Source organism: Xiphophorus maculatus, chromosome 11, assembly GCF_002775205.1.
Source record: "Xiphophorus maculatus strain JP 163 A chromosome 11, X_maculatus-5.0-male, whole genome shotgun sequence".
NCBI classification, from domain to species: domain Eukaryota; kingdom Metazoa; phylum Chordata; class Actinopteri; order Cyprinodontiformes; family Poeciliidae; genus Xiphophorus; species Xiphophorus maculatus.
The window spans coordinates 20523004-20542687 of record NC_036453.1 but is presented as its reverse complement, the minus strand read 5'-3'; the positions used below and the strand labels follow the sequence as shown (position 1 = coordinate 20542687).

Genomic DNA, 19684 nt, shown 5'->3' with positions numbered 1-19684 from the left:
TTTAGGCTGATCAGAGAGTTCTAGGAACTTAAATTGGCAATCTATGACTTTCTGTTTTTCTGGAGTATAAATAAGACAGAGACCCATATTTTTTTACCCATTGATCATTAAGGTTAGAGGAGAATCTACAATCTACAGTAAATGAGATGGTATGAAATGTTAAAAAAGATCTCCAATTCTCGCTGTTGAAGTAAAACAGAAAAGAGTAGCATTTTGGGATTGCCAAATGCTACAACTATCGGACATTATCTACATGCCAGGCAGTTGACCTGGAGCCATGTCAGGGAAATGTCATTTTTGTGTTGCCATTAAAAGTTGAAATGTGAAGTTTTGATTTGCTCTACTTGGACTTTAACTGGAACTGGATGCTTTTAACAAATAAGACAAAGATGTAGTTTGTTGGGAACAAAAACTCCTAAGTGAATCTGATTTTTAGCAAATGATGAGGGGGAAAAAAACACTTACCTGCCCACTATTAGTCATGATGGAGGATCTGTGTGAGTTTCTTTCTCTTCCAAAGTTTGTGGTCATTCATATTAGAGATGAATGAGGATTTTTAACAAATTCTTTTTTTATTTTTATAACCAATCCCTGATACATACTGCCGATGTTTTTAAAGCTGATTCTTGAAGTTGATATTACTAATTTACACGACAAAAATGATGCATTGATAACAAATGTTAAACAAGTTTCAATTTAAACAAAAAAGAAATATTTACAAAACAAAGGATAGCAAATGATGAAGAACAGGCACCATTGTTCCCTCTTGTGCACAGTGAGACAGAAACAGACTTTCAAACTGCAGATGCTAAATTAGACAGTAAAAAATTCAATAAAGATTGAAAACGTACCTTTTATCCCCGTTGTTGTTGAAATTCAGTATTATAACATTATCAGCCTCTTTCTGCTGTGGAAGGAGAGGTAATGCAAGCTGTCAGGTGATCTAAAGTAGTGATAAATTGGCCTCAATTACCTTAATTTTGGAAGGTTGGTGATCAGCTAATACTTAAATGTGAAGCCAGTCTTATCCAGTGATCTTATCTACCTGGGCAACAGTCTAAAAATCCCCCTCTGTTCTCTTTTGCTCTGCCATGAGGGAGGTTTGACTCTCAGACCGACCCACCAGGTCATGTCTGCACGTCTGCTGTTAACAATCGTAACCCCACATTGCTAGTTACCAACCTAGCAACTTTTTTGCTAAATTTAGTAACATTTCAGTCAAAACAATTGGCCAAAATCAGAATGGGCAGGTTAGACTTTTTAAAGATTGGCGATCGGTCAGAAAAATGCAACTGGTGCACCCCTGAACTCAAGGCACGACTGCAGAATGCGCTAAAGGATCCAAATTGTTCCTTAACCAGGGCCGTCACGTGAAGACAGGCCAACTGGCCGCCATAAAAGTGATGGATGTTACGGAGGAGGAAGAGGAAGAGATCAAAGCAGAGATCAACATGCTGAAGAAATACAGCCACCACCGCAACATAGCCACGTACTATGGTGCCTTTGTGAAGAAGAGCCCGCCAGGACACGATGATCAACTTTGGGTCTGTTTACATTTGTATCTGGTCCAATGACATTATGAGAGCTTTTGTCATTAATCATGCTCTCGTTAAGCGTGTTTGCCTTTGAACAGCTGGTGATGGAGTTCTGTGGAGCCGGATCAGTGACTGACTTAGTGAAGAACACTAAAGGCAGCTCTCTGAAGGAGGACTGGATCGCTTACATCTGCAGAGAGATCTTAAGGGTGAGAAACTGTAGTTTTGACTGTTGGATCAATTATCCAGCAACCTTTTCCTCTCACTGACCGTGATTGACTTCTTTGTTTGCAAACAGGGCCTTTCTCACCTCCATGCCCATAAGGTTATCCACAGAGACATCAAAGGCCAGAACGTGCTGCTAACGGAGAATGCGGAGGTCAAGCTAGGTATGCTGAAATAAAAATACTGAGTTTGTTTTGCTTTAGTATGTCTCACTGTACTGGTCTCAACCCTCTCAATGCAGTTGATTTTGGGGTGAGTGCTCAGCTGGACAGGACTGTGGGGCGGAGGAACACCTTCATCGGTACTCCTTACTGGATGGCGCCTGAGGTCATTGCCTGTGACGAGAATCCGGACTCCACTTACGACTTTAGGGTAACCGCAGAAAGGCTGTATTTATTATCAGTGCTCCTTTGCTGTAAAAATAAAACATTAACCAGAGACACTATATGCCATTTATTTTACAGAGTGATATTTGGTCTTTGGGGATAACAGCCATCGAGATGGCAGAGGGAGCTCCTCGTAAGTGAATCTTCTTCATTGACTATAATTTTTTTCATTCTACATGTATCTATTCAGCATTTGATCATTTTTCATAATTTTTAAAGCCAGCTCTAAAGACCTCATGAATGAGTGTGTGTTGTGCTTGCAGCCTTGTTGTCTGTGTCTTCAGATGGACAGCTGACTCACTGTAATTAAGGTAGTGGAGTTGTGAGCTGGCAGTTGGCCTGTGGAGGCTGATGGCACGGATCTCCATGGTTGATGAGGAGATTTCTCTGCTGGAAATCTGGTGCAGAACCAAAGATTGAGAGAATAGTGAAGTGAGGCTAATACGCTTGGTGAAGAAGTTTTTTTTATTTTTTATTTTTATCTGGGCTTAAAGGGTTAACTGTTGGGTTTTGATTTTGTTTTGAAATGGAACAACTAATCTGCAAATCATAATAAATCTAACAAACACTGCTGTGGAAATCCGGGCCTGTCCGTTCCCATGCCAGGAATGGAATGTGTTGGGCATGGGCTGCTCTGATGAGCTGATGGAGTGATAACCCTCAGCAAGACCCACTGTTGTTTTGGCTCAGTTATGGTTCTGAAACAGTGGCTTTAAATTGTATCGCGCTATTAAATTATCACCACTAGGAAAGTTTCTCTGATTCAGTTTTTTACGTCCGAGAGTAGAAAACACTTGAGAGTGTTGAGTGAGATTTTAGTTTTATGCCCCAAAAATATTTATCTACAAAATAGTAGAAAACTTTTACATAGAATAAACACCTGCTACAGTTAAAGGTATACTTATAATTACTATGTAAAACCTTATTTCTGCTGACGTTTGGATTAGTTGCCTCAGTAGACTGTTTATTAGACCTGGACCAGCAGCTGCAGCTTGTTGCTGACATTTAGTTAATGTTACTTTGAGTTTTCTTATTATACTGTTGAAAAATGTCTATAAATTGTACTTCGCTTCTTTTGCCCAGGGCGTTAGAGGGAGTTGCCTCCATTAGCACAGCTGTCTGACAGTTTGCACCAACAGATCAGAGAGGGAGTTGTGTATATATTTGGAGAATGGCAGCAGAAAAACCAGCATCATTATCGTTTGATGTTAAGATTCTTCTTTTATAGTATTGGACACTGTCTTGACAGTGATAAAATATATATTATATTTTCACACCTTAAATCTTATTATCATTGGGATTGCTACTTTATTTTTTTTCCACTGTTGGTTCCATAAAATCAGCATTTAATATTCTCCATACAGTAAGTATCTGAGCTGTATTTGTGAGTTTTTGACTGTATGCTGTCTGAGGAATACCATTTCTTTCCTAAAAAAAAAAAAGACCTGGTTTCTCTCATTACTTTGTTTTTGATATTCTTATTTATGAAAAGTTTAGTCAGTGATACCAGTGTTAACTGAGCAGTACTCCACCTACAACCCCTGGCAAAAAGTATGGAATCACCAGTCTTGGATGAGCACTCATTCAGACATTTCATGCTGTAAAACAAACTCAGATCAAAAACATGATACAATATTAAGGTCGTTCCAAAGTGCAACTTGTTGGCCTTCAGGAACACTCAAAGAAATGAAGAGAAAACATTGTGGAAGTCAGTGAATGATACTTTAATTGACCAAACACAGGGAAATAAATATGGAATCACTCAATTCTGAGGAAAAAAGTATGGAATCATGAAAAACGCATAAACAAAAGACCATTCAAAATACATCACTAGTATTTAGTTGCACCACCTTTGGCTTTTATAACAGCTTTCAGTCTGTGAGGCATGGACTTGATGAGTGACAAACAGTATTCTGCATCAATTTGGTGCCAACTCTCTTTGATAGCAGTTGCCAGATCAGCTTTGCTGGTTGGACCCTTCTTGTGGACCATTTTTTTCAATCTCCACCACAGGTTTTCAATTGGGTTGAGATCTGGACTATTTGCAGGCCATGACATCGACTGAATGTGTCTTTCTTCAAGGAATGCCTTCACTGTTCTTGCCCGATGGCACGATGCATTGTCATCTTGGAAAATTATTTCATCATCACCAAACATCTGTTCAATTGAAGGGATGAGAAAACTGTCCAAAATGTCAATGTAAACTTGTGCATTGATAGAAGAATTAACCACAGTCATCTCCCCAGTGCCTTTGCCTGACATGCAGCCCCATATCATCAAGGACTGTGGAAATTTGGTTGTTTTCTTCAGGCAGGCCTCTTCATAAATCTCACTGGAACGGCACCAAACAAAAGTTCCAGCATCATCACCTTGTCCAATGCAGATTCTTGACTCATCACTGAAGACAACTTTCATCCAGTCATCCACAGTCCATGATTGCCTCTCCTTAGCCCATTGGAGTCTCGTTCTTTTATGTTTAGGTGTCAATGCTGGTTTTCGTTTAGCTTTCCTGTATTGAAATCCCATCTCCTTTAGGCGATTTCTTACGGTTCGGTCACATACATTGACTCCAACTTCCTCCCATTTATGCTTCATCTGTTTAGTTGTACTTTTTCGGTTTTCAAGACAAATGGCCTTAAGTTGTTTGTCTTGACGCTTTGATGTCTTTCTTGGTCTACCAGTACGCTTGGCTTTAACAACCATTCCATGCTGTTTGTATTTGGTCCATATCTTGGATACAGCTGACTGTGAACAGCCCACATCTTTAGCAACCATGCGTGAAGGGTTACCTTCCTCAAGAAGTTTCACAATCCTCTCTTTTGTTTCAAGGGACATTTCTCTTGTTGGAGCCATGGTTCTCACCACTCCACTTCGTCCAGCAGCCGTCCAAGGTGTCATGACTGCAGGTGTTTTGAACTGCACACTAACGGGCACATCTAATCTGGGGCAGGTGTCCATTTAGGGAAAGGAAATAGACTGGGTGTGTCCTTTTTTTCTACCTCCAATTTGAGTGATTCCACACTTTTTTCCTCAGAATTGAGTGATTCCATATTTATTTCCCTGTGCTTGGTCAATAAAAGTATCATTCACTGACTCCCACAATAGTTTCTCTTCATTTCTTTGAGTGTTCCTGAAAGCCAACAAGTTGCACTTTGGAACGACCTTAATATTGTATCATGTTTTTGATCTGAGTTTGTTTTACAGCATGAAATGTCTGAATGAGTGCTCATCCAAGACTGGTGATTCCATACTTTTTGCCAGGGGTTGTATAGGCCAATCTCACAAAAAGTTTTTCTTTATGATTTCATTATAAGCATGTGGAGTATTAGTAATGAAAAAGTTATTATGAGTTTATTGAATCTTAAATCCAAATTAAAGCTAGTTATTTATGAGAAATTATGAATGTTTCTATGGTTTATTTTCTCGTCGCTGATGGAGACATACGGCTCCGACAGACTGCTGCTATGAGTGACATGTAGCAGGGTATACAGGCCAACTGTCGAGCTGGTTTTGGTGTACAATTATAAATTATGCAGCATGTACTTACGCCATCACTCCAGTGACTGAAGTAGGTTAGAATGGTCCCTTCTATGAAATTCTTTTTTAATTATAGGTGCTGAAGCCATTTCCCAGCTACTCACTTCGTGCTTCAGTGTAAAACGTTAGGCATTTGATCTGTTAAGTTCTCTTGCAAATATCTTTTGTTTTTTGTGTTTGTGCTTGTAAACTTGAGTAAGCATAAATTTTCCTTTTCTAAAGATGGTGCATTGTTTCTTTTTTGTTGTTTTGATGGCAGCGGTATATTGCTGTAATTTAAGTCACATTATTGTGAAAGGTTTTGCTGATCCCACAAAGTAATATACAAAATTATACTCAGTGAGCCTAGAGCTTACTGAAGATGCATTATCATAGCATTTCTCTATGATACTTATGCTGGGCATGCATTTTCTGTCCATTTTCAGCCAATTCGACCGACTCTCAGCCTAATTGTGTAGTGCTTGGTGTAGTATAATATACAGTAACAACAAGTGTATGGTTGCACAATAATCAAACCTGTTTGGTCGCCCCTTGTGATTGTATTGCACCGTTAAAGCAGCAACAGAGGCCAGGCTGACCTGCACCTCTCAACCTGTCACTCAAGAAATGAATGTAATCTAATGTAATAAGTATGACAAGTAATATGATATTAGAATTCAAAGAAGACATGTACATAATTTAAATACAGGAGTTTATAAACTTAAGATAGCTTCCAAGCAGTTTGAGCTGGAGCTGAATATGACTGAGAATATTGCACCGCATATTTCCACTCTTACTTGGAGAGGAAAATGCAGAAATGACTGTGGAAGCACAGTTTACAGCTACTTGCAAAAGTATTCATAACCCACATATTTGTTGTTATTGACATATTGCAACCACAGACTTTAATATATTTTATTAGGATTTTTCCAACGAGCTTAATGCTTAATTGACCATAGTTTACCCAACTCTGCCTTAAGCTCTCCTATGCACAGGATTCTGTTAATTGTTAGTGACCTCAGAAGGCAATGGACCTTACCAAGCTCCGCCCACAACCGACCCATGTGACCTCAAGTCTCACAAACAAAGCCTCGCGGCGCGTTGTTTCTATGTAAACATGACTCCATTAGTGCATCATTTCTACCGGATTTTCACAATATATCAGCTTCTACAATGGACAGAGGAACTCACAAGTTCATGTCATCATCTGGGAGGAGGTTACTGGTTTCTCAGTCACAAGCCGGTTGCAAACCTGAGGCCAGCAGGCGTCAGTCAGTTATGGTAGATCTGAAATTTGGTTTGATGACGTCAATATGAGAAGCTACAGACTGATAGGACGAACCAAAGAGCTCTGTAAAGGTAAAGGCAAATCTTCTGAAGTTGGGATATAATTAATTTAATTTCACATAATTATTGCGGTAGAAGCCATTTGTTTGTTAAAGTTTTATGAAATATATTTGTTCTACTTGATGTTTGTTGTGAATGACGTAAACTCAAACGAACGAGGAAATTAGTCCAACGTTTAGAAACTACAGCGGCTGTAATGCGCCACAGCAAAGGGAAACAAAGGTAAAATAACCCGAACAGGTGATCAACTCAAAACCACTCGTACCTTTTTACTCTCTCTCTCTCTTTGTAGTTTAAGCACACCTGTTACCGTGGCAATCGCCTGCGCCCCGCAAGACGAGCAAAGATTACATTACATAGAAACAATGCACCGCGAGGCGTTGTTTGTGAGACTTGTGGTCACGTGGGTCGGTTGTGGGCGGAGCTTGGTAAGGTCCATTGGTTGCAGTAGATTTATTTAGGGCTATCAGAGTAAAGGGAGTTAAATGCAATAAAGTGTCATGTTACTTTAGATTTTCATTTGCATATAAAATATGGAAACCGTGTTTCTTTTTTTTTCAACTTTACATGATATGATATTCTGTATTGGTTTATTGCATAAAATAAATGGAATGTTTTGCTTTTGTGATTAAAAAGCTCGCTAGACTTTGGTAATGTTAATACTAATTGTTTTTTAAACTGTTTTAGACACAACGTTTTTGCCCCTAAAGTTGTCAATAAGATAAATGTAATTTTGTTTTAGAAATACTTAAATTTTGAGCTTTTAAGTTGTAAATTGTTTGAGCAGAAAGTGGCCAAAAGGTCCTAAAAAATCAGAATTTCTCTCATGGTATGTATTAAAACTCCTTCAATACTTGGATCCTTTCCACTGACAGGAAGTTGCTGTTAGCATGCAGCCAGTGGGTGAACCATCCTTAAAAATTACATCTGAAGTTAGCTGGGATTGTTCTGGATTATTGTGGCCCTTCAAAAACTGAAAGGGGGAAAAAATCTGATTGCCTTTGACTGTGTCGGTCACGTTGCTCGTTACCGAAAGACTGCATAATAGAAGCCTATTTACTGTGAAACTGAAGCTAACCAGTCAGGTTTAGCTGCCTACCTACACTGGGAACACAGTGACTCACAGTCCTTGCTCTTACATTCAGTGTAACAATAAGCCTGAGGCACCAGGAAAGATTGGGTAACAACAGCTGTAACCTTGTTTCAGCGTAGAAAAAGCACATATAACGGTGTTTTAAGGTTATTTGCAAACTATGCGTTATTTGCAAACGCAGAAGAAAATGTATTTTGTTCTGCGTTTTCTTTTGTTCCTTAGCTCTCAGCATGGTTAACAGGAATTTAAGTCTTATAATCTTCTTTTTCTGTAGCTTTGTGTGACATGCACCCAATGAGGGCCCTCTTTCTGATTCCAAGGAACCCCCCTCCAAAGCTTAAGTCCAAGAAATGGTGAGTGTAAATTGTGCTTCTTTTTCAGATTCTGTAGTGGACTGCTTCTCCTTGCAAATGTAACTGAGTGTTCAGTTCTGCTTAGACAAAGTTGTGGTGGCATTAATGCGCGTAGTGGTTTCAGATTTCTTCACTGTGGAGTTATTTGTTTCAATTCTTTGAACTGAAATTAATCCAACACATAAAGTAAATTGTAATGATGGAAAAGCGAAGACAGTGGTATAGAATGACAATATAATAAAAGGCAGTCCTGCCTTATAATCACTTAGCAACGCAGCAGTAATTGGCTAGAACTCATTAGAAGAGAAGGACATTAAATGTAAATGATGCTGAGTTGTACAACAAATGGCTGGATAATTTGCAGAATGCCTTTCGAGACAAAGGGGCATGAGAAGGTACAGAGACATTTAAGATTTAATTTCTCATTGTTTGTCCAGTCCTGTGTGTTTGCCTCTCCTATTTCTCTCTTTCTTCTCAGCAAGTGAACAATGTTCCCACAAGAGCCAGACTCTTGTGTTTCCTCTTCTGTTCTGATCATCAAAAACATATTAGGATGCGGTGGCTATTGGGTTATGAATATTTCAGAGTATTTGTTTGATTAGTCCCACCAAATGTAAAACAGGACTGCTAATTGTTTGGCAAATTGGTCCGTAGCAAGAAACAAAAAGCGTCAAGTATTTAAATACCCAAACAGAACTCCAAAGTGTACATTTCTCACTCCATATGTCACATTTTCATCCTATAATGCCTACATCCAACATGTGAAAAGACTAATTACATAAACACGGTATGTATAAATGGAAGTAGTGCAAACGCATAGAGAAGTTTCTATGAACATTTCGGTCACAATCTATGAATATTGGTATTTTTACCAGGTTGCAGCTCTTAGTTATTTTTTTCATATTGGCAACATTTTCACCTTGAGTTGTAAATTACAACCACTTGATCTCTTGTATGTTTAAAGGTCAGATGCCATTTTTCAACCTTTCTCAGTTGTGCTCAGGCTTGTACTTCAGAGTAATTAAACAGTTCCAGTTTCAGTAAGGAGGAGCAAATCATGAGAAATCTTTCTGATCAGTACTTTGGAGAGATGACAAACAGAGAAATTTGAAAGAAGTTTGGCATGAGCCCAGGTTCCCTGTTATTCAGAACCATCTGGTAGCATGCTACATTCTGGTAGCATTCACATACATAATTTCTTCTCTGGTTTTATTATTGTTGGCTAATGAGCACAGTCATAGGTCCACATGTTTCCACCTGAATAACCTACTCAATGTAAACTGTAAATGTATACATTAGGAAATAACACACTGGTTGTGTAAATTAACTTTTCTCCACTTGATGTCTTACTCCAGAGGGGTTAGGTGCATTATATGACTTTGTGACTGACTTTGTGTTTTGGCCTTAAAAGTAACGTCAAGTTGATAACTGCAGATGTAATGGATGGAAATTAAGCTAAAGAAGCACTATATAATCAGACTGCACAATCTGTCAGACGCAATCTCCATAACTTGGATCAGATGTGCCATGCTTCATAGAAAATGATGAAGCTACATTTAATTATCAAGGCTAAATTTGCAGTCGAAGTGGTTATTGGCTTAATGGGAGTTACAGACTTCAGTAGATTCTCTGTACTGAAAGTGGACACAAAGTAAAACTATACAGTAAAAGAAAACATTTTCTTCACTGATATGTGTAATGCTAACATAAATTAGCTCTGGTTGCCTTGGTGGTCTGGCTGTTAACTCCCTGCGTCATCTTTCCTAACATCTACATGTTAGGAAAAGTAGTTTTTTCAATCAAAGTCTGAGTCCTACTTAAAAAAGTCATGGATTAGACTTTACAGATCCAAATGATACATCATTCATATGTGGCACTAATTTTCCATTTTTAAGAGAAGCATGGCTATTTTTTTAAAATTATCTATTTGGATGGAAGACTGTGCTTGATTTAAATTTTAAACTTTCAATATTTGTTTAATGGATCTAAGATGTATTTGCCCCTTTAGTGTTCTTCTTCAAAGCAAAAATAAAATTGATTTTACTTTTGCAAAAAGAGCTTCCAGAGCTTGCACAAATTCCCAGACGATCCAACAGGGTCCTTAGAGTCCTCTCCCAGTTCAAAGAGCAGTATTCTGGTTATTCTATGCCTTCCTTGTTCCCAGAAGGATCGTCATTCTTTGATCTTACTTTTCCTCCCAGGTCAAAGAAGTTTATCGACTTTATAGAAGGCTGTCTCGTCAAGACGTATCACAGCCGGCCCAGCACAGAGCAACTGCTCAAGCATTCGTTCATCAGAGACCAGCCCACAGAACGTCAGGTCCGAATTCAGCTCAAAGACCACATTGACCGCACACGCAAAAAGAGGGGAGAGAAAGGTAAAGAGAAGAGACTGAAGGATTTTAAAGTGCATCTTAGATTGCTTTGAAGAAGCAATTTTTGCATCAGATTAATGTTTTCTTTATTGTTGATCACCCTGCAGAAGAGACAGAGTATGAGTACAGTGGTAGTGACGAGGACGATGAAAATCGTGGGGACGATAGAGAATCAAGGTAATTGATTTGATCATTTCTGTTCAGTCTGCCAGTCTTAAGTTTTGCAAATGTTCTCCATCCATAATTTTAATTTTGATCATCAGTTCCATCCTCAACGTGCCTGGTGAGTCAACTCTGAGGCGGGACTTCCAGCGGCTGCAGCAGGAGAACAAGGAGCGCACGGAGGCCCTCAAGAGGCAGCAAGCCCAACTGGCCGCCCAGCGCCGAGATCCTGAGGAGCACAAGAGGCAGCTGCTGCACGACCGACAGAAACGCATCGAAGAGCAAAAGGAACAACGGCGCCGACTCGAAGAGGTACTGCTCAACTTTTTATCTCTAGTGTTTCACTAAATCGTATATTCTGTTCTTTGATAATTCCTGTGGCTTTATACTTTGAACCCACCTGTTTAGAGTTGTCTTTGATTAGTTGATCAACATACAAGGTGTATTTGCTTGTAATGTCTATTACGTGCTTCATAATTGTATGATGTTTTGTGATGTAAAACACTTTGAACTGCCTTGTTGCTGAAAATGTGCAATACAGATAAACTTTGACCTTTGTAAGCAAAACGATCAGAATATTTCTGTGCAGTACTGAGATTTGAGAAAATATACTTTGATTGTAGACTAATCTAATCAGGCACTTATTCAAACGGTCTCTGTGTGCTAAAGTTAATTTTACAAAAATGTTCTCAACATTAATAACACGAGGTTCAACAATATATTTGCATTTGCTGTATTTACTAATTTATTTTCTTGGCTTTTTATCAGCACTTACCAAGACATCAGCATCGTTTGCCAACACTTCCTTTTTTTTCTTTATATACGTTTGCCATTAATAATTTACTGTCAGTAGTAACATTTAACGTTCCCACCCTCATCTATGGTCATGAGCTTTGGGTCATGACCGAAAGAACGAGATCGCGGATACAAGCGGCCGAAATGGGTTTTCTCCGTAGGGTGGCTGGGCTCTCCCTTAGAGATAGGGTGAGAAGCTCAGTCATCCGGGAGGGACTCAGAGTAGAGCCGCTGCTCCTTCACATCGAGAGGAGCCAGTTGAGGTGGCTCGGGCATCTGGTCAGGATGCCTCCTGGACGCCTCCCTGGTGAGGTGTTCCGGGCACGTCCCACCGGGAGGAGGCCCCGGGGAAGACCCAGGACACGCTGGAGGGACTATGTCTCTCGGCTGGCCTGGGAACGCCTCGGGATTCCCCCGGAGGAGCTAGAAGAAGTGGCTGGGGAGAGGGAAGTCTGGGCCTCCCTTCTGAAGCTGCTACCCCCGCGACCCGACCTCGGATAAGCGGAAGAAGATGGATGGATGGATGGATAGTAACATTTACTATGTTACATTTAAGAGCTAGAAACAAATGCCAGTATGAATAACATCACTGGTAAAGCTGAAGACACTTTAACTAATATAGATTTTAAAAATTACTAAAGCCTCCGTGATTAAATTACTGGCCAAGTATAACTTTGTTTTAAAATTTTGACATGTTATAACCACCAATGAAAGTTTTTGTGATAGAGCAGCTTATTCATTTATTCACATTACTTACATTTTGTAAAACTTACATCATTTCTCAGAATTTTTTTTTTATAAACATAAATCACCATGCAGACATAACAGAAAAAGAGAAAAAAAATGTATATAGATAAATAAATACAATAAAAATAATAAAATAAAAAATATATATAATAAATGGGTGGTCACATGATGGATGCATAATTTTTTTAATGAATGCTGATTCACATTTTAAATTATTCAAATAAAATATATTCTAAGCTATTGTGATGCAGCAAGGAGGCATGTAAAAGGTCTTCACAGCGCAATAAAGAACAAATCATGTGGTTTTACTAAAAGATGTTTGTAAAGGAGAGTCAGTTCTTTTATTCATTTTTCTCCAACTCTTTACAGTACGTTTTTTTCCCCCTAAGCAGTCTAATTCATCTGTGCAAGCATAACCCTTCTGCTCATTTCTCTCCTTCCTGTCACCTCTCTCCCAGCAACAGAGAAAAGAGCGAGAGATGGTGAGGCAGCAAGAAAAAGGCCCCCATCGGAGACTCGACGATATGAGACGGGAGGAAGATAGGAGGATGGCAGAGAGGGAGCAGGTAACCAACCGCGGCAGAAGCAGAGCTGCGCCCGGCCAATCAGGAGAGGGGTGGGCGTGTCCGCCGGCAGCGCTGTGCTAGTTGTGCTGGTGGTGAAATTCCGTGAGAGGGTTGCCATAGCAGCAGGGATCTAAATTAGTGTATTTACCCAGAGATGAGATTTCTGTGGGTGAGCTCTCTGCTTCTCCATTTCCAGTCTATCCTCGGCGGCATCAGAGTCTGGCATCAGAGCAAGATCATCCTGTAGTGTTGCAAACTTCACCAAATTCACACTGACCTCCTAAATATCTGAATGATTTAATGCCTTGTAGCTTATCACATTCTCTGTATAGTGCTCACAATGTCATATTTGATATAATCTGTATCTTTTATCCACAAAGGCTCAGCAGCAGCAGCTTTCCTGCTAAAATAATCAGCAGAATCTTTGACTTTTATCAAATCGTCTCTTGCTTTTGCTTGCTGGAATGATATTGCGTAACCTTCTATCTGTGTTTATCTTCCATGCCTCTCCCACATCATTTCCTTCTCTTGTGCCACCACCTTTCCTCTGTGCCCTCCTGCCTCGCTGCAGGAGTTTATCAGGCACAAGTTAGAAGAAGAGCAGCGGCAGCTAGAAATCCTTCAGCAGCAGTTGCTTCAGGAGCAGGCGCTGCTTATGGTAACTAGTCCTTACCAATGCTTAATCACTTCCTCATTTGCTTGCAGACATTTTCTTCCATATTACTTCGAGTTATTAAAACTGAAATGAACTTCTGTGTTAGTGTGGGTTGCTTCCATTTATGTCAAATCTGCTGTCTATCTCAAAAAGACTTAAAATAACCCAAATTTTCTGAAAAGGTTTGTCCATTTTTGGTTATGAAGTGTCTTTTGCTTAGTTTAGAAGTGCTGCCATCTCTGCATCTTTGTCTTCAGATTGCTACTGTGGTGCGTAGGAGTTGCCGTCATTAAAAATGAATCTTTGTTTCACTTTAGAACGAACATTAGTCAAAAGCGATTGTACGCATGAGGCTGTTGCATATCAAGTTGTACCTGAAATTATTGAATCCTCCACTACAAAACAAGTTTATTGGCAATAATCTAAAAATGTCCGGTGCTTTTGCAGCAAACAGATCACAGAAGAACAACTTAGTCATTAAAATACTAGAATTTAATCTACATTCAACACTGTGTACTATCTCCAATGAGCCCTGCAGTCCCACAGTGATTCACTCTCTGGAACAGACATCAGCTGTGTGTTTAGGCACAGCCTCACGGTGGCTCAGTGATGCTGTGGGACAGCTTTGCTACATTCGGCACAGGAATTAGTCTAGAAACGTTATCTACTCTGTAAAGGAGTCCAACATTTAGCTGTCATAAGACCTTCCAATGGTAGGATAATGTCAAGATTATCTCAAAAGTTCACTAATGTTTGTCCTCAAAAGAACAGCAGTTATTAAAATTGGCCTTTTGTGTTACATTTTGAAAGAAAAGGAAAACAAGATGGGAGTACTGGACACTTTAGATCTGTGACTGAGGTGTTAAGGCTGCCATAACACACAGATTAATAAATGCTTCTTAAATTACATTTGTTGGTGCTTTTTCTGAAGTCTATTTATTGAAATATATGATACTCATGCTGAAATAATCAATTGAAAACAAGACGCACACTTTACAAAAGTAAAGTGAATACATGAATATTATAATTCACAAAATAAGTCTGTGCATACTACCTTATGTAAGAATATGAAAGTGTCCTGTATGTTTATAGTTTATTGATGAGAGAAAAAAAAGCACTTGGAGAATTTCAATGTCTTCAAAGCATTGCTCATTTTCACCCAAAGCTCTGGAGCTTTTATGTTTCTGTTGTTGCTTTTAACTATCAAAAATGCTTCCAACTCAGGATATGTTAATGGACTCACAGACATTATCAGCAGATACTGTAACTCATATAGCAACATGGGAGTTATCACATTCCTGATTTGTAAAACGTTAGCCTTTGTTTTTTCAGTTTGGTGAAAGCTCAAGGTTTGCATGTATGTAGTTAGAAGTATGCCTCGTCTTCACTACTGTGCCTTGTCTTCCTCAGGAGTATAAGCGAAAGCAGCTGGAGGAGCAGCGGCAGTCGGAGCGGCTGCAGAGGCAGCTGCAGCAGGAGCATGCCTACCTGGTGTCTCTGCAGCAGCAGCAGGAAAAGAAACCCCAGCTTTATCACTATAACAAAAACCTAGAGCCCAACAACAAACCCACCTGGGCCCGAGAGGTTGGAGTGTCTGTTTTCGAAAGTGTTAGCATGCCGCCGGAAAAGGCTCTGTTCTCCAAATCAAATCTCTTGTTTTCTTTACTGCAGGTGGAGGAGCGAAGTAAACTAAACAGACAAGGGTCACCGAAAATCTGCACCACCGTGTCTGACACTGCCATCCAGTCGCGCTCAGACTCCATCAGTCAGTCGGGAATGGTCCAGTCTGCACAAACGCCTCCAATGCAGAGGCCAGTTGAACCCCAAGGTGGTCAAGGAAAGGTGTGTGGTTTAATAAAACTTTGCAGAAACACTAATATTTCTCAATCTTGACTGTCTTACAGTTGATATCTGGGCTGCTTTATTCATGCTTTTCTATCTTTACTCTCTTTTCTCTTTACATCTTTCTGTTTTCCCATTAAAACTGATACTTTCTACCAACCCCATCTATGCATTTCTCTTCACTTTGACCTACATCTTGGACTATCTTGCATTTGGCTGCTGCTCCCGCCTGGCGGTCTGCTGCTCCTGCCCTCCGCAGTTCCAGATGGCTCACTTGGTTCCACTGAAGCCTTACGCGGCCCCTGTCCCTCGCTCTCAGTCCCTCTGTGACCAGCCAACTAAGAACATGTCCGCCTTCCCCACCCAGGACCCCTCCCTCGCCCCCACACCCCGGCCCATCCACTCCAGAGAGCTTGTACGTCAGAACTCGGATCCCACTTCTGAAACCCCGGGACCTCAGTTGCATCAGATCAGGGAGGATCGCGGCCCCTGGATCCGGCTGCCAGATGTAGAGCTCCCACCCAAGGTAAAGTCCAATACCTCAACTTCATCTAGCATTTGTAGAATCAAACAGAATATATTAAAAACTCCAATGGACTCTTTTTAACCTGTTTTTTTTTTTGTGGGAAACTAAAAACATATCTTACTGTTGCTGTCAGATTCCTCAGAGAACTGCATCCATTGCCACAGCTCTTAACACCAACCTTACCTCTGGCATTAGGCATCCTGTAAGAGCCAGGTACTGATGACAATATATATATTTTTTTTGCAAATTAGATCATTGTAAGGTACGGTTAGAGTTATTAACTTTAGATTACCTTCATGGCAGCAATCCAGATCTCAGCCGCAATGATCGCTGGGAGAGAGGAGACGGTATGAGCATCATATCTGGTCTGCCCCAAACTGGCTCTCTAGAGAGGCATCGCATCCTCAGTGAGTCCCTTCCTCCCCAGTGCTGCAAACGTGGTCGGCCACGTTTGCAATAAGTTTCATCACATAAAATCTTAATAAAATACATTGGAGTTTTGCATGAGAAAATATGAAACAGTTTAAGTTGCATGGATTTGCATGGAAGGTTTGCGAGGGACCCTGACGCCTCTATATTCCTCGTCAGGTACCTCCAAAATGGATTCACCAATTCTCTCCCATGAAAGTCGCCATAAGCCGGGGGAATCCCGTACATCCTCTCGTCCTGGGCGACCTGCTGTACGTCTTTTTCTTTTTGTTTTGTTTCCTCTTCAGCTGCATCATATTAACCATTTTTCAAATGACTTGTTTATGAAACTGTGTTGATTGGAGGCACAACTGTGTTTAAATTAGGGTTGTAACGGCACACGGTAACAACACGGTTAGCTTCAAGCAAGAGAAGCAAAAAGTGGCCTCTACAACTGATTGGAAATTTGTTTTTAGAACTGGTAACTTGAGAAGATTAATGTTTATATGTTCTTTAATAAAACTCCTGAAGGAATTAAAATACTTTTTTATTCTTGAATATAATAGCTGAAAGAGCTCAGCTGTTCAGACATCACCTCTGGTCAGAGGCCCAATCAGGACAGTAGCAGTGTGTTGCTGCTGCTGTGCAGCATTTGGGACTGGTTGGTTGCTACAGGCAGCTGGATTTGATTTTAGCAGATTATTTTTTATGTTTCAGTGAAATTTACCTTCAGATGAGTACCGTAATTTATTGAAGTGCAGAACGAGCGATGTGTCGTATTCCTGTTGAAAAATGCGGACCCTGACTAACTTTTGCTCTGGTTTATTTTTCTCTCTCCGTTGAAGCTGCATGAGAAACCTTAACGTTACCAAATGATAGTGCTTAGTGATAGCTGGAAGTCCTCTGTTCAATGTTGGTGTCACTTTTTATACAACAATGCACTGCGTGCTTAGTTCACCTAAAACATTCTGCATGTGTCGAGGTATAAAGCAGCGCTGTCTTTGTTTGGTAAGCGTGGGCTGTACCTGATATTTCCGGTAGAAATACCCGCATCGTTGCACTCTTAATGTTAATGCAACTGAAAGACCGCTGCCATTGACAAGCAGTCACAACACAGATAACACAAATTTACAGACATTTTACTTGTATTGGAAATTCACCAGTTGCTTAAAGTAAGTCTAAGGGAAATTACAGAAAGCTTATTCACAATTAAAAATGCCCTTTCAGGCACAAACTGATTGCCATTAATTGAACCCCAGTGCTAGTCTTAAACGCTTGCTAATGTTTTGAAGTAACATTTAAATCTAGGAATATCTGTACACGTGTTTTGGCAAAAGTTAAAATATGAAGCATCTCTTCCAACTTTTCTCCTGCATGGTTTTCTCAGGTTCATTTTATGCTGCATCTGACAAGCTGCAGTTTGTGCTACATAAATATAAAACTAAACACATGTACATTGAAATATAGCTTTTATTTCTGGAAATCCAGCTATACACTTTCCTGTTTTTGGAAGAACATGCTTTGAAGAACAGTATTACAGGAAGTACTTTGTGTAATACTGTCTGAATGAATCAATGCTTAGCATTCTCAGACTGATGAAGCCATCAGTGCTACCATGATCCATGTATGAGAGAAAGAAGTGCTTACTTTTACACAGTGGGCATCTTTGCTCTCACGGCTCACGTTTCTCATCTTCTTAACTCTCTTGTTTGTTGACTTCGAATGTGCAGAGCTACAAGAGGGCTATAGGGGAGGTTAGTAGCACTGTGTCTGTGTGTTGAGCAAGGCTTTGAAATTATGCATGCGTTTGTTTTCCTTCACTTTTTAATGTTCATGCAGATTTGATTAAAAGGCTGACGTTTTCCTTCATCAACTGTAATATTACGATCCTAATGGCATGTTCTGTTACTGATTTATTTTCTCAACTTTGTTTTTGTTGTTGATGATCCTGTAATGTCTGTTTTCTTTTCACACATTGGTCACTGTTGTGTGAGCATGTGTGTTGTTTGCTTGTTTCTTGCTAGAATATTCTGTTTTAAGTGCCTTTTGTAAGTAAATTGTGACGTCTGTGTGTACAGGACCATGGGCTCTACGCTAAGGAGCGTACTGAGGAGCCACCGCGTCCCCCTGTCAAGGCCAATGATTACTCCTCATCTTCAGAAAGCAGTGAGAGTAGTGAAGAAAGCGAAAGCGGCGAGGGACCAGAGGAGGAGGAGAGCCCGACTGATCGGTATTGAAAGTGTTAACACAAATATTCCTGATTATTCAAGACGCAACAAACTGCTAGGGATGATCCTATTTCTTCTACGGTAACATCTCTGGGTGTTGCGCAAAGTTACTTTTTTTTAATGATCTGTTTTGAAGTCCTTTACTAAACTTAATACCAGATACACCAGTAGAGCTACTAGTTGTGACTTTTAGTAGGTCTTAACCTCTCTGTGAACACGGCTTCCAAAGCTGGCCTTGTACGATTTGTTGATGAAAAAGGTTTGGTTTTCCTTGAGAATCTAACTATTTTTCACCTTTTACGATGACTTTCAAAGTATAGTTGCACAATTCCAGTCTATTTGTGTCATGTGTCTGCTGTGCAAGTGGCATTTCAATTTCCACAGACAGTTGTTGCTGTAGAAAAGACCTATGCAGAAAATGAAATGGAAACAACTGTTATTGTCCCACAAAGGAGCAATTCAGGTGTGACTGCAGCATCAGGTGTAAAGGTTCACACAGAAAATTCTTAGTGTTAAAAAGCAAGATTAACAATAACATTTAATAATGTTTAAAGATAGTAAAGATAATGTTAATACTATAAAAGAGTAACAAAACAGAAAACACTGTGCAGTTATTAGAAATAAAAATATTGAACTTACTGTCCAAAGGATGTGCAGCTGAGTCGGATCACTTTCTGTGTATAATGTGCATTCAGTGTATTGAAAACAGAAAAAGACGGACTATTTATAAAACATTAAATTGTTAATGCAGAAAGGCAGATCAATAAATCAATCAAATTTTATTTGTATAGCACATCTCAGCAGCAAGGCATTTCAAAGTGCTTTACATCATATCAAACACAGAAACACAAAGTCATCAAGTGGAGGGTTCTTGCTTTTGCATCCATAAAAGGTTTACTGGTTACACTCCTACTGTGTTATATGGA

At 39.8% G+C, this 19684-nt stretch overlaps 1 protein-coding gene across 5 annotated transcripts in view; it reads left to right on the top strand.

The window, feature by feature from the left end:
- Positions 1-19684, top strand: part of mink1 (misshapen like kinase 1) — a 34035-nt gene that overhangs the window by 5700 nt on the left and 8651 nt on the right. For 2 of the 5 annotated variants that reach the window (XM_023341979.1, XM_014470213.2), the window contains exons 3-21: positions 1362-1544; positions 1634-1744; positions 1834-1924; positions 2002-2132; positions 2225-2279; positions 8377-8455; positions 10657-10832; positions 10937-11006; positions 11093-11303; positions 12992-13099; positions 13671-13757; positions 15165-15338; positions 15426-15596; positions 15856-16122; positions 16256-16335; positions 16426-16529; positions 16711-16802; positions 18261-18284; positions 18609-18760. In XM_023341979.1, the coding sequence (XP_023197747.1) occupies positions 1362-1544; positions 1634-1744; positions 1834-1924; positions 2002-2132; positions 2225-2279; positions 8377-8455; positions 10657-10832; positions 10937-11006; positions 11093-11303; positions 12992-13099; positions 13671-13757; positions 15165-15338; positions 15426-15596; positions 15856-16122; positions 16256-16335; positions 16426-16529; positions 16711-16802; positions 18261-18284; positions 18609-18760 (2366 nt within the window). The remainder of the gene's footprint in view (positions 1-1361; positions 1545-1633; positions 1745-1833; positions 1925-2001; positions 2133-2224; positions 2280-8376; positions 8456-10656; positions 10833-10936; positions 11007-11092; positions 11304-12991; positions 13100-13670; positions 13758-15164; positions 15339-15425; positions 15597-15855; positions 16123-16255; positions 16336-16425; positions 16530-16710; positions 16803-18260; positions 18285-18608; positions 18761-19684) is intronic. The other 3 variants (XM_023341980.1, XM_023341982.1, XM_023341981.1) reach the window with 2 other exon arrangements.